Genomic DNA, 15,264 nt, shown 5'->3' on the forward strand with positions numbered 1-15,264 from the left:
GTATTAGATTCATGTTGTATTAGATTCATGTTGTATTTGATTCATGTTGTATTAGACTCATGTTGTATTAGATTCATGTTGTATTAGACTCATGTTGTATTAGATTCATGTTGTATTAGATTCATGTTGTATTTGATTCATGTTGTATTAGACTCATGTTGTATTAGATTCATGTTGTATTAGACTCATGTTGTATTAGACTCATGTTGTATTAGATTTATGTTGTATTAGATTCATGTTGTATTAGATTCATGTTGTATTAGATTCATGTTGTATTAGATTCATGTTGTATTAGATTCATGTTGTATTAGATTCATGTTGTATTAGACTCATGTTGTATTTGATTCATGTTGTATTAGATTCATGTTGTATTAGATTCATGTTGTATTAGATTCATGTTGTATTAGATTCATGCTGTATTTGATTCATGTTGTATTAGATTCATGTTGTATTAGATTCATGTTGTATTTGATTCATGTTGTATTTGATTCATGTTGTATTAGACTCATGTTGTATTAGACTCATGTTGTATTAGACTCATGTTGTATTAGATTCATGTTGTATTAGACTCATGTTGTATTAGATTCATGTTGTATTAGACTCATGTTGTATTAGACTCATGTTGTATTAGACTCATGTTGTATTAGATTCATGTTGTATTAGATTCATGTTGTATTAGATTCATGTTGTATTAGATTCATGTTGTATTAGATTCATGTTGTATTAGATTCATGTTGTATTTGATTCATGTTGTATTTGATTCATGTTGTATTTGATTCATGTTGTATTTGATTCATGTTGTATTTGATTCATGTTGTATTAGATTCATGTTGTATTAGACTCATGTTGTATTAGACTCATGTTGTATTAGACTCATGTTGTATTAGACTCATGTTGTATTAGACTCATGTTGTATTAGACTCATGTTGTATTAGACTCATGTTGTATTAGACTCATGTTGTATTAGACTCATGTTGTATTAGACTCATGTTGTATTTGATTCATGTTGTATTTGATTCATGTTGTATTAGATTCATGTTGTATTAGACTCATGTTGTATTAGACTCATGTTGTATTAGACTCATGTTGTATTAGACTCATGTTGTATTAGACTCATGTTGTATTAGACTCATGTTGTATTAGACTCATGTTGTATTAGACTCATGTTGTATTAGACTCATGTTGTATTAGACTCATGTTGTATTAGATTCATGTTGTATTTGATTCATGTTGTATTTGATTCATGTTGTATTTGATTCATGTTGTATTAGACTCATGTTGTATTTGATTCATGTTGTATTTGATTCATGTTGTATTTGATTCATGTTGTATTAGACTCATGTTGTATTAGACTCATGTTGTATTAGACTCATGTTGTATTTGATTCATGTTGTATTTGATTCATGTTGTATTTGATTCATGTTGTATTTGATTCATGTTGTATTTGATTCATGTTGTATTTGATTCATGTTGTATTTGATTCATGTTGTATTTGATTCATGTTGTATTTGATTCATGTTGTATTTGATTCATGTTGTATTTGATTCATGTTGTATTTGATTCATGTTGTATTTGGTTCATGTTGTATTTGGTTCATGTTGTATTTGATTCATGTTGTATTTGATTCATGTTGTATTAGACTCATGTTGTATTAGAATAGATTCATCATATTCGTTGACGATCACATTGTAAAGGCGACATCGCCGTTAAACGTGGCACTGTTTTTTGTTTTCTTTTTAAAAGGTTTAATAAAGTGAATTAATGAATTGTTTCCCAGGCTGCAGGAGGGATAGAGATGGATACTACTGGATCGCAGGCAGGATAGATGACATGATCAACGTATCAGGTCATTTGGTTTCCTACCGTTTGGCCACTGTGCTGCTGCTGCTGGCTTAATCAAAGCCAGGTTACTGTGAAGCACTCTGTGATAAATGTTGCTGTAAAAACAGGCTAAAGATAGATAGATAGTAGATTAGATAGAGAGTAGATACAGTAGATTACATAGGTAGATACAGTAGATGGATACAATAGATAGATACAGTAGATTAGATAGACAGATACTATAGATTGATACAGTAGATAGATAGGTAGATAGATAGATATAGTAGATAGGTAGATACAGTAGATAGATATAGTAGATAGGTGTATATACTGTACATAGATACAGTAGATATATAGGTAGATAGATACTGTAGACAAATACAGTAGATACAGTAGATTAGATAGATATAGTACATAGATAGATACAGTAGACAGATACAGTAGATAGATAGATATAGTATATAGATACAGTAGATTAGATAGATATAGTACATAGATAGATACAGTAGACAGATACAGTAGATAGATAGATATAGTATATAGATACAGTAGATTAGATAGATATAGTACATAGATAGATACAGTAGACAGATACAGTAGATAGATAGATATAGTATATAGATACAGTAGATTAGATAGATATAGTAGATAGCTAGGTAGATATATTAGATAGATACAGTAGATATACAGATAGATACTATAGATTGATACAGTAGATAGATACAGTAGATTAGATATATATAGTATATAGATAGATATAGTATATAGATATATACAGTAGATAGATATAGTATATAGATACAGTAGATTAGATAGATAGATATAGTATATAGATACAGCAGATTAGATAGATATAGTAGATAGATACATTAGATATGTAGATACATATATAGATGGATGATGATAACCCACAGTGTTGTCTCCCTCCAGGTCACCTGTTGAGTACAGCGGAGGTAGAGGCATCTCTAACAGACCACGGAGCGGTGGCCGAGGCTGCTGTGGTCAGCAGACCCCACGCGGTCAAGGGGGAGTGTCTCTACTGTTTCGTTACTCTGAAGGACTGCAGAGAGTTCAACCGCACTCTGGTGGACGAACTCAAGAGACAAGGTGTTTGACCAGGTTACCCCTTGTAGAACTAACACTAGGTTAAAGGTTACCCCTTGTAGAACTAACACTAGGTTACAGGTTACCCCTTGTAGGTTACAGGTTACCCCTTGTAGAACTAACACTAGTTTACAGGTTACCCCTTGTAGAACTAACACTAGATTACAGGTTACCCCTTGTAGAACTAACACTAGATTACAGGTTACCCCTTGTAGGTTACAGGTTACCCCTTGTAGAACTAACACTAGTTTACAGGTTACCCCTTGTAGAACTAACACTAGATTACAGGTTACCCCTTGTAGAACTAACATTAGATTACAGGTTACCCCTTGTAGAACTAACACTAGTTTACAGGTTACCCCTTGTAGAACTAACACTAGGTTACAGGTTACCCCTTGTAGAACTAACACTAGTTTACAGGTTACCCCTTGTAGAACTAACACTAGATTACAGGTTACCCCTTGTAGAACTAACCCAAGATTACAGGTTACCCCTTGTAGAACTAACACTAGATTACAGGTTACCCCTTGTAGGTTACAGGTTACCCCTTGTAGAACTAACACTAGGTTACAGGTTACCCCTTGTAGAACTAACACTAGGCTACAGGTTACCCCTTGTAGAACTAACACTAGATTACAGTAACCCCTTGTAGAACTAACACTAGGTTACAGATTACCCCTTTTAGAACAAACACTAGATTACTGGTTACCCCTTGTAGAACTAACACTAGGTTACAGTTACCCCTTGTAGAACTAACACTAGTTTACTGGTTACCCCTTGTAGAACTAACACTAGTTTACAGGTTACCCCTTGTAGAACTAACACTAGTTTACAGGTTACCCCTTGTAGAACTAACACTAGTTTACAGGTTACCCCTTGTAGAACTAACACTAGGTTACAGGTTACCCCTTGTAGAACAAACACTAGGTTACAGGTTACCCCTTGTAGAACAAACACTAGGTTACAGGTTACCCCTTGTAGAACTAACACTAGGTTACCCCTTGTAGAACTAACACTAGGTTACAGGTTACCCCTTGTAGAACTAACACTAGTTTACAGGTTACCCCTTGTAGAACTAACACTAGATTACAGGTTACCCCTTGTAGAACTAACACTAGGTTACAGGTTACCCCTTGTAGAACTAACACTAGATTACAGTAACCCCTTGTAGAACTAACACTAGGTTACAGGTTACCCCTTGTAGAACAAACACTAGGTTACAGATTACCCCTTGTAGAACAAACACTAGATCACTGGTTACCCCTTGTAGAACTAACACTAGGTTACAGGTTACCCCTTGTAGAACAAACACTAGGTTACAGGTTACCCCTTGTAGAACAAACACTAGATTACTGGTTACCCCTTGTAGAACTAACACTAGTTTACAGGTTACCCCTTGTAGAACTAACACTAGTTTACAGGTTACCCCTTGTAGAACTAACACTAGTTTACAGGTTACCCCTTGTAGAACTAACACTAGGTTACAGGTTACCCCTTGTAGAACAAACACTAGGTTACAGGTTACCCCTTGTAGAACTAACACTAGTTTACAGGTTACCCCTTGTAGAACTAACACTAGTTTACAGGTTACCCCTTGTAGAACTAACACTAGATTACTGGTTACCCCTTGTAGAACTAACACTAGATTACAGGTTACCCCTTGTAGATTACAGGTTACCCCATGTGGAACTAACACTAGATTACAGGTTACCCCTTGTAGAACTAACACTAGATTACAGGTTACCCCTTGTAGATTACAGGTTACCCATTGTAGAACTAACACTAGATTACAGGTTACCCCTTGTAGATTACAGGTTACCCCTTGTAGAACTAACACTAGGTTACAGGTTACCCCTTGTAGAACTAACACTAGATTACTGGTTACCCCTTGTAGAACTAACACTAGGTTACAGGTTACCCCTTGTAGAACTAACACTAGTTTACAGGTTACCCCTTGTAGAACTAACACTAGGTTACAGGTTACCCCTTGTAGAACAAACACTAGGTTACAGGTTACCCCATGTAGAACAAACACTAGGTTACAGGTTACCCCATGTAGAACAAACACTAGATTACAGGTTACCCCTTGTAGAACAAACACTAGATTACTGGTTACCCCTTGTAGAACTAACACTAGATTACTGGTTACCCCTTGTAGAACTAACACTAGATTACAGGTTACCCCTAGTAGATTACAGGTTACCCCATGTGGAACTAACACTAGATTACAGGCTACCCCTTGTAGATTACAGATTACCCCTTGTAGAACTAACACTAGATTACAGGTTACCCCTTGTAGAACTAACACTAGATTACAGGTTACCCCTTGTAGAACTAACACTAGGTTACAGGTTACCCCTTGTAGAACTAACACTAGATTACAGGTTACCCCTTGTAGAACAAACACTAGATTACTGGTTACCCCTTGTAGAACTAACACTAGATTACTGGTTACCCCTTGTAGAACTAACACTAGATTACAGGTTACCCCTAGTAGATTACAGGTTACCCCATGTGGAACTAACACTAGATTACAGGCTACCCCTTGTAGATTACAGATTACCCCTTGTAGAACTAACACTAGATTACAGGTTACCCCTTGTAGAACTAACACTAGATTACTGGTTACCCCTTGTAGAACTAACACTAGATTACTGGTTACCCCTTGTAGAACTAACACTAGATTACAGGTTACCCCTAGTAGATTACAGGTTACCCCATGTGGAACTAACACTAGATTACAGGCTACCCCTTGTAGATTACAGATTACCCCTTGTAGAACTAACACTAGATTACAGGTTACCCCTTGTAGAACTAACACTAGATTACAGGTTACCCCTTGTAGAACTAACACTAGGTTACAGGTTACCCCTTGTAGAACTAACACTAGATTACAGGTTACCCCTTGTAGAACAAACACTAGATTACTGGTTACCCCTTGTAGAACTAACACTAGATTACTGGTTACCCCTTGTAGAACTAACACTAGATTACAGGTTACCCCTAGTAGATTACAGGTTACCCCATGTGGAACTAACACTAGATTACAGGCTACCCCTTGTAGATTACAGATTACCCCTTGTAGAACTAACACTAGATTACAGGTTACCCCTTGTAGAACTAACACTAGATTACAGGTTACCCCTTGTAGAACTAACACTAGGTTACAGGTTACCCCTTGTAGAACTAACACTAGATTACAGGTTACCCCTTGTAGAACTAACACTAGATTACAGGTTACCCCTTGTAGAACTAACACTAGGTTACATGTTACCCCTTGTAGAACTAACACTAGATTACAGGTTACCCCTTGTAGAACTAATACTAGGTTACAGGTTACCCCTTGTAGAACTAACACTAGGTTACCGTTTACCCCTTGTAGAACTAACACTAGATTACAGGTTACCCCTTGTAGAACTAACACTAGGTTACAGGTTACCCCTTGTAGAACTAACACTGAACACCTGTATGTGACCAATAACATCTGCTAACCACATGACCAATAACATCTGCTAACCATGTGTAACGGATGTGAAACGGCTAGCTTAGTTAGCGTGGGCGCTAAAGAGCGTTTCAATCAGTGACGTCACTTGCTCTGACACCTTGAAGTAGTGCTCTCCAAGGGCCGCGGCTTTTGTGGAGCGATGGGTAACGATGCTTCGAGGGTGACTGTTGATGTGTGCAGAAGGTCCCTAGTTCGCGCCCGGGTATGGGCGAGGGGACGGTCTAAATTTGTACTGTTACACATGTGACCAATAACATCTGTTAAACACATGACCAATAACATCCGCTAACCATGTGTATGGACCAATAACATCTGCTAACCACATGACCAATAACATCTGTTAAACACGTGTATGTGTTTAACAGTGACCAATAACATCTGCTAACCATGTGACCAATAACATCTGCTAACCATGTGACCAATAACATCTGCTAACCATGTGTATGGACCAATAACATCTGCTAACCATGTGTATGTGACCAATAACATCTGCTAACCATGTGTATGTGACCAATAACATCTGCTAACCATGTGTATGTGACCAATAACATCTGCTAACCATGTGACCAATAACATCTGCTAACCATGTGACCAATAACATCTGCTAACCATGTGACCAATAACATCTGCTAACCATGTGTATGTGACCAATAACATCTGCTAACCATGTGACCAATAACATCTGCTAACCATGTGACCAATAACATCTGCTAACCATGTGACCAATAACATTTAATTTGCTGTAAACAGGAGTACAACATTAGTTTTTTTTTGGTTGGTTCTTGATTTAACACAACAACATAACATGTCTTGTTAGTGAGGGAGAAGATTGGTCCGATCGCCACCCCAGACTTCATCCAGAATGCTCCTGGACTTCCTAAAACACGATCTGGTACGTGTTACCTCATTCCTGATTTCTTTATTTTTTTTAATACTTTTATGGACATTTTGTCTTTTACATTTTTATTCATTGTTTTCGTTTTATTTAACAAAATATCTCATCCTCAGGTAAGATCATGAGGCGGGTCCTGAGGCAGATCGCCCGGAACGAGAAGGATCTAGGTGACCTTTCAACTATGGCTGACCCCAAGGTCGTAGAGGTCCTGTTCAACCACCGCTGTGAAACGGCCTCTTGAGGGGGCTGCATGTCAACACTACAGTAGCTTCCTCTCCTCGACACCTCATCTCCTCTCTTTGTCTCCTCATTTCCTCTATATCATCCACACCGATCTGAAAACTATGGAAGCCCATTCCTGCCACCAACTCTTAAAAAAAAAAAAAATGTTTTTTAAAAATAATAGAACATACAGGATATATTTCTTAATTTTTAGCAGTATGTGCACATTTATTTCCATCTGTCCACGTTGCAGGGTGGCCGGAAGATGTGTGGCGAGCTGGCATTTACCCCAACACTTTTTCAATTCGGTTTAATAAAAAATATTGACACAAAAGCATTGAAGATTACTGTTGTTTAGAATGATTTGCCTTTAATGATTTGTCAACTCGTGCTTCAGTCTGATCAACTGTAGTCTACTGATAACAGCTACAGCTACAGGTGGCCTAGAGAAACCTATGCACTCTGGTCTCTTCTGGCCAGGTGAAACGAAGTGGTAATGTGGTGTTTTTATAGCCAAAAGCTTTGTATTTATAGCCTAAAATAGGCCTATTTTATTTGTGTTAAGAGAAAATGTGACTGTGATCAAATTTGATTTTTATACTTTCCGACTTCGGGTGGCTAGTCTACCCAGACCGTATCAATCCAAAATGATTGACTGAAATCAATCGATGAACACAATAGTGATGACATAGTGTATGAGTCACTTTTCAATTACAGATGTTAAAAGGCCCACACTGTGTAACCATGCATACAGTCAGCCCTGTTGGTTCTATTGGCCAATCACAGTTGTTGATTAGTATTTAAAGAATAAATCATTTTTAAACCATATGACCTGGATGTTGGGAAATAACAATCTGGTCCCAACATAGCCCATATGCAACCGTTTCACAGCTGATTCTATTACTTTGTCATACCCTACGACTTAGGGTCTGGAGTTTTACCTGGTTGGGTTAGCCTACCAGATCAGGAAAAACTCTGGGGGGCCCCCCTAGGAAAAACCCTCCTGTGGTGCCACCTCTGAAAATCACCCCCACAGAGAGACAGATGAAGAAGCATGCTCTACAATCTCAACCATTTTTTTTTTGTTTTTTTTGTATCTCATCATAAAAATAAATGTGGTTGGCGGGTATGGGCTTTCTGCAGGAAACACAGGTTATATAATATACAACAGGAAACACAGGTTATATAATATACAACAGGAAACACAGGTTATATAATATACAACAGGAAACACAGGTTATATAATATACAACAGGAAACAGGTTATATAATATACAACAGGAAACACAGGTTATATAATATACAACAGGAAACACAGGTTATATAATATACAACAGGAAACGGAGGGGTATTTTCTTTCTTGTCATTCTGTCACTTATTCAGCGTCATTCTAGGAAGATGATGAGGTGAGGAAGCTACGTTAGACATACCCAGAGAGTCCTCCTTCCTTCTTCACCTAATCACCTAATTCACCACTTCTCCACCTAATCTGAAGATGCTGAGGCCTGTCTCCTAGTCTGTGGACAAAGACACTTCTCCACCTAATCTGAAGATGCTGAGGCCTGTCTCCTAGTCTGTGGACAAAGACACTTCTCCACCTAATCTGAAGATGCTGAGGCCTGTCTCCTAGTCTGTGGACAAAGACACTTCTCCACCTAATCTGAAGATGCTGAGGCCTGTCTCCTAGTCGGTGGACAAAGACACTTCTCCACCTAATCTGAAGATGCTGAGGCCTGTCTCCTAGTCTGTGGACAAAGACACTTCTCCACCTAATCTGAAGATGCTGAGGCCTGTCTCCTAGTCTGTGGACAAAGACACTTCTCCACCTAATCTGAAGATGCTGAGGCCTGTCTCCTAGTCTGTGGACAAAGACACTTCTCCACCTAATCTGAAGATGCTGAGGCCTGTCTCCTAGTCTGTGGACAAAGACACTTCTCCACCTAATCTGAAGATGCTGAGGCCTGTCTCCTAGTCTGTGGACAAAGACACTTCTCCACCTAATCTGAAGATGCTGAGGCCTGTCTCCTAGTCTGTGGACAAAGACACTTCTCCACCTAATCTGAAGATGCTGAGGCCTGTCTCCTAGTCTGTGGACAAAGACACTTCTCCACCTAATCTGAAGATGCTGAGGCCTGTCTCCTAGTCGGTGGACAAAGACACTTCTCCACCTAATCTGAAGATGCTGAGGCCTGTCTCCTAGTCTGTGGACAAAGACACTTCTCCACCTAATCTGAAGATGCTGAGGCCTGTCTCCTAGTCTGTGGACAAAGACACTTCTCCACCTAATCTGAAGATGCTGAGGCCTGTCTCCTAGTCTGTGGACAAAGACACTTCTCCACCTAATCTGAAGATGCTGAGGCCTGTCTCCTAGTCTGTGGACAAAGACACTTCTCCACCTAATCTGAAGATGCTGAGGCCTGTCTCCTAGTCTGTGGACAAAGACACTTCTCCACCTAATCTGAAGATGCTGAGGCCTGTCTCCTAGTCTGTGGACAAAGACACTTCTCCACCTAATCTGAAGATGCTGAGGCCTGTCTCCTAGTCTGTGGACAAAGACACTTCTCCACCTAATCTGAAGATGCTGAGGCCTGTCTCCTAGTCGGTGGACAAAGACACTTCTCCACCTAATCTGAAGATGCTGAGGCCTGTCTCCTAGTCTGTGGACAAAGACACTTCTCCACCTAATCTGAAGATGCTGAGGCCTGTCTCCTAGTCTGTGGACAAAGACACTTCTCCACCTAATCTGAAGATGCTGAGGCCTGTCTCCTAGTCTGTGGACAAAGACACTTCTCCACCTAATCTGAAGATGCTGAGGCCTGTCTCCTAGTCTGTGGACAAAGACACTTCTCCACCTAATCTGAAGATGCTGAGGCCTGTCTCCTAGTCGGTGGACAAAGACACTTCTCCACCTAATCTGAAGATGCTGAGGCCTGTCTCCTAGTCTGTGGACAAAGACACTTCTCCACCTAATCTGAAGATGCTGAGGCCTGTCTCCTAGTCTGTGGACAAAGACACTTCTCCACCTAATCTGAAGATGCTGAGGCCTGTCTCCTAGTCTGTGGACAAAGACACTTCTCCACCTAATCTGAAGATGCTGAGGCCTGTCTCCTAGTCTGTGGACAAAGACACTTCTCCACCTAATCTGAAGATGCTGAGGCCTGTCTCCTAGTCTGTGGACAAAGACACTTCTCCACCTAATCTGAAGATGCTGAGGCCTGTCTCCTAGTCTGTGGACAAAGACACTTCTCCACCTAATCTGAAGATGCTGAGGCCTGTCTCCTAGTCTGTGGACAAAGACACTTCTCCACCTAATCTGAAGATGCTGAGGCCTGTCTCCTAGTCGGTGGACAAAGACACTTCTCCACCTAATCTGAAGATGCTGAGGCCTGTCTCCTAGTCTGTGGACAAAGACACTTCTCCACCTAATCTGAAGATGCTGAGGCCTGTCTCCTAGTCTGTGGACAAAGACACTTCTCCACCTAATCTGAAGATGCTGAGGCCTGTCTCCTAGTCTGTGGACAAAGACACTTCTCCACCTAATCTGAAGATGCTGAGGCCTGTCTCCTAGTCGGTGGACAAAGACACTTCTCCACCTAATCTGAAGATGCTGAGGCCTGTCTCCTAGTCTGTGGACAAAGACACTTCTCCACCTAATCTGAAGATGCTGAGGCCTGTCTCCTAGTCTGTGGACAAAGACACTTCTCCACCTAATCTGAAGATGCTGAGGCCTGTCTCCTAGTCTGTGGACAAAGACACTTCTCCACCTAATCTGAAGATGCTGAGGCCTGTCTCCTAGTCTGTGGACAAAGACACTTCTCCACCTAATCTGAAGATGCTGAGGCCTGTCTCCTAGTCTGTGGACAAAGACACTTCTCCACCTAATCTGAAGATGCTGAGGCCTGTCTCCTAGTCTGTGGACAAAGACACTTCTCCACCTAATCTGAAGATGCTGAGGCCTGTCTCCTAGTCTGTGGACAAAGACACTTCTCCACCTAATCTGAAGATGCTGAGGCCTGTCTCCTAGTCGGTGGACAAAGACACTTCTCCACCTAATCTGAAGATGCTGAGGCCTGTCTCCTAGTCTGTGGACAAAGACACTTCTCCACCTAATCTGAAGATGCTGAGGCCTGTCTCCTAGTCTGTGGACAAAGACACTTCTCCACCTAATCTGAAGATGCTGAGGCCTGTCTCCTAGTCTGTGGACAAAGACACTTCTCCACCTAATCTGAAGATGCTGAGGCCTGTCTCCTAGTCGGTGGACAAAGACACTTCTCCACCTAATCTGAAGATGCTGAGGCCTGTCTCCTAGTCTGTGGACAAAGACACTTCTCCACCTAATCTGAAGATGCTGAGGCCTGTCTCCTAGTCTGTGGACAAAGACACTTCTCCACCTAATCTGAAGATGCTGAGGCCTGTCTCCTAGTCTGTGGACAAAGACACTTCTCCACCTAATCTGAAGATGCTGAGGCCTGTCTCCTAGTCGGTGGACAAAGACACTTCTCCACCTAATCTGAAGATGCTGAGGCCTGTCTCCTAGTCGGTGGACAAAGACACTTACATGATTTTAAATTGTAATGTTTGCTATTCTTTAAACACATGTGTTTTATTCATGTGCTTTTCTATAAAACCAATGTGTGTTTTGATCTGATGGTCCCTAAGCGCTGATCCTGAATCAGTCTTAAATTATTTTGTGTGGTCTGTTTTGGCGGATGGGGATCATTAGTGGTTGGAGGACAGATCCTAGCTCAGATCTTATGGGAACGACTGACTTCGATGTTGTCTATGTAAGGGAATTAACAGTCAATTCAAATGCCAATCCCAAGGGCTCAAACCAATGAACTCCGTTTATTTCAACACTTTTTTTCTGTACCCGGTCAAAAAGGACATGAAATGATCCCTATTCCAAATGATTATTTATGCCACAGTGTTGTCATTTGCATGTAATAATGGGTGGGCCAATGTTGAGGTAGACTGGACGCGGAATCAGAATCCTCCCTTGTTGCCTGGTCAGCAACCAAACCTCTGGAACAGTCAGTGTTCTGATTGATCAGCTTCTGTCTTCCATCTTGTTTTTTTTACATGCTCCTCAGATTATTATATTATTGATCTGTAAAGTCTAAATGATAGAAAGCTAGTTTCACCTTTTTTTTTTTTTAGAGCTATGATAATTATTCCCAGGGAGACCAGGCAGCTCTTTGCACAGTTCTTCCACAACATGGCTTGCATTAGTTTGGACGTCTTTGTATATTTCAACTTTGAGATTTTATGATTTGAGAATAAAACTGTTTAATTTATTTTGGTTGTTGTTTTGAATTTATTACATTGTTTTGTTGTTAATACTTGAAGAGGACAGAAAGTCTCCAAGCCTCAGATGTCCTTTTGTGAAGTTGAAGTAATCCTCTGAAAAAAGTCGCCCTCTAGTGATATCAGATAGGAGCTGTGCTTTACTGTAAAAGCCTCTATCCTACAGCCGCTTTTCCCTGTTGCTGTTTGTTTCTCAGATGTTGGGAGATCTTATCGATCTGGTAGAGATTGGAGAGAGAGATGGGGGGAGAGAGAGATGGGGGGTGAGAGAGATGGGGGGAGAGAGAGATGGGGGGTGAGAGAGATGGGGGGGAGAGAGATGGGGGGGGAGAGAGATGGGGGGAGAGAGAGATGGGGGGAGAGAGATGGGGGGAGAGAGAGATGGGGGGAGAGAGAGATGGGGGAGAGAGAGATGGGGGGGGGAGAGAGATGGGGGGAGAGAGAGATGGGGGGTGAGAGAGAGATGGGGGGGAGATGGGGGGGAGATGGGGGGGAGAGAGAGATGGGGGGGAGATGGGGGGGAGAGAGAGATGGGGGGAGATGGGGGGAGAGAGAGATGGGGGGAGATGGGGGGAGAGAGAGATGGGGGAGATCTTATCCATCTGGTAGAGATTGGAGAGAGAGATGGGGGGGAGGGATGGGGGGAGATATTATCCATCTGGTAGAGATTGGAGAGAGAGATGGGAGGAGAGAGATGGGGGAGAGAGAGATGGGGGGGAGATCTTATCGATCTGGTAGAGATTGGAGAGAGAGATGGGGGGGGAGGGATGGGGGGAGATATTATCCATCTGGTAGAGATTGGAGAGAGAGATGGGGGGAGAGAGAGATGGGGGGGAGATCTTATCGATCTGGTAGAGATTGAAGAGAGATTAGGGGGGGGGGGGGGGGGGGGGGGGGGGGACCTTATTTAAAGTCCCTGTTTTTGTTGTTGTTGAAATTGCAGCCCTTCCTGTTTGTATTATAGTCAGGGGGCTACAGCAGTGATTAGTCTTGGTCACAATGACTGTGTCCTAAATGGCTTCATATACTCTATATAGTGCACTACTTTTCCCCATCACAGTTCATGTGTCAGATCAGATCTACTGCACCACGATGTGTTTCATGGTGACCATGGGGGGAACACAGGTCAGAAAACAAGATGGCGCTAACAGATATGGTGCCCTGATTCTATCTCCTAGCCGACGTAGGCTAGGATTTAGTTGTTTTCAGTGTTATTTCTTTATTTTTTTATTTATTTATCCGTTATTTTACCAGGTAAGTTGACTGAGAACACGTTCTCATTTGCAGCAACAACCTGGGGAATAGTTACAGGGGAGAGGAGGGGAATGAATGAGACAATTGTAAACTGGGGATTATTAGGTGACCGTGATGGTTTGAGGGCCAGATTGGGAATTTAGCCAGGACACCGGGGTTAACACCCTACCTCTTATGATAAGTGCCATGGGATCTTTAATGACCTCAGAGAGTCAGGACACCCGTTTAACGTCCCATCCAATCACTGCCCTGGGGCATTGGGATATTTTTTAGAGGGACTGACCAGGACCAACCCCTGCTTAGCCTCAGAAGCAAGCCAGCAGTGGTATTTGCTCCGAACGTTTATTGAATTATGTTGTAACTTTAGGATCCCCTTTTCATATACATCTGTATTTTATTCATTCACTTCCGATAACATCGGAAAGATGTGTGGACACAACCCAAACGTTTTTTGTTTTTTGATAAGGGTCCTGTCCACATGCTCTTAAGAAATGTTTTTTATGGCTTCAGAATAAAAGTGTTTTCAATATATTTGATTTGTTCTTTTACAATTAATATATAATATGCTTTACTGTAAAACGCTTTTACACTACAGCCAAGGCTTCACAGGTGTCTCAAAGGTGACAGGCCAAGGTTTCTCTTCCTGTTGCTGTTTTGAAGGGCAATCACAGGTATCTCAAAGGTGACAGAGAAGGCTTCTCTTCCTGTTGCTGTTTTGAAGGGCAATCACAGGTGTCTCAAAGGTGACAGGCCAAGGTTTCTCTTCCTGTTCCTGTTTTGAAGGGCAATCACAGGTGTCTCAAAGGTGACAGGCCAAGGTTTCTCTTCCTGTTCCTGTTTTGAAGGGCAATCACAGGTATCTCAAAGGTGACAGAGAAGGCTTCTCTTCCTGTTGCTGTTTTGAAGGGCAATCACAGGTGTCTCAAAGGTGACAGGCCAAGGTTTCTCTTCCTGTTCCTGTTTTGAAGGGCAATCACAGGTGTCTCAAAGGTGACAGCCAAGGCTTCTCTTCCTGTTGCTGTTTTGAAGGGCAATCACAGGTGTCTCAAAGGTGACAGGCCAAGGTTTCTCTTTCTGTTCCTGTTTTGAAGGGCAATCACAGGTGCCTCAAAGGTGACAGGCCAAGGTTTCTCTTCCTGTTCCTGTTTTGAAGGGCAAT

The 15,264-nt window shown here is 41.4% G+C and overlaps 1 protein-coding gene across 4 annotated transcripts in view; it reads left to right on the forward strand.

Moving 5' to 3' along the window:
- Positions 1 to 7,881, forward strand: part of acss2l (acyl-CoA synthetase short chain family member 2 like) — a 42,484-nt gene extending 34,603 nt beyond the window's left edge. For all 4 annotated transcript variants that reach the window (XM_036986662.1, XM_036986659.1, XM_036986661.1 and 1 more), the window contains 4 exons: positions 1,778 to 1,846; positions 2,752 to 2,928; positions 7,248 to 7,322; positions 7,439 to 7,881. In XM_036986662.1, the coding sequence (XP_036842557.1) occupies positions 1,778 to 1,846; positions 2,752 to 2,928; positions 7,248 to 7,322; positions 7,439 to 7,566 (449 nt within the window). In that variant the 3' untranslated portion in view covers positions 7,567 to 7,881. The remainder of the gene's footprint in view (positions 1 to 1,777; positions 1,847 to 2,751; positions 2,929 to 7,247; positions 7,323 to 7,438) is intronic.
- Positions 7,882 to 15,264: the final 7,383 nt, after the last annotated feature.

Source organism: Oncorhynchus mykiss, chromosome 8, assembly GCF_013265735.2.
Source record: "Oncorhynchus mykiss isolate Arlee chromosome 8, USDA_OmykA_1.1, whole genome shotgun sequence".
Classification (NCBI taxonomy): Eukaryota; Metazoa; Chordata; class Actinopteri; order Salmoniformes; family Salmonidae; genus Oncorhynchus; species Oncorhynchus mykiss.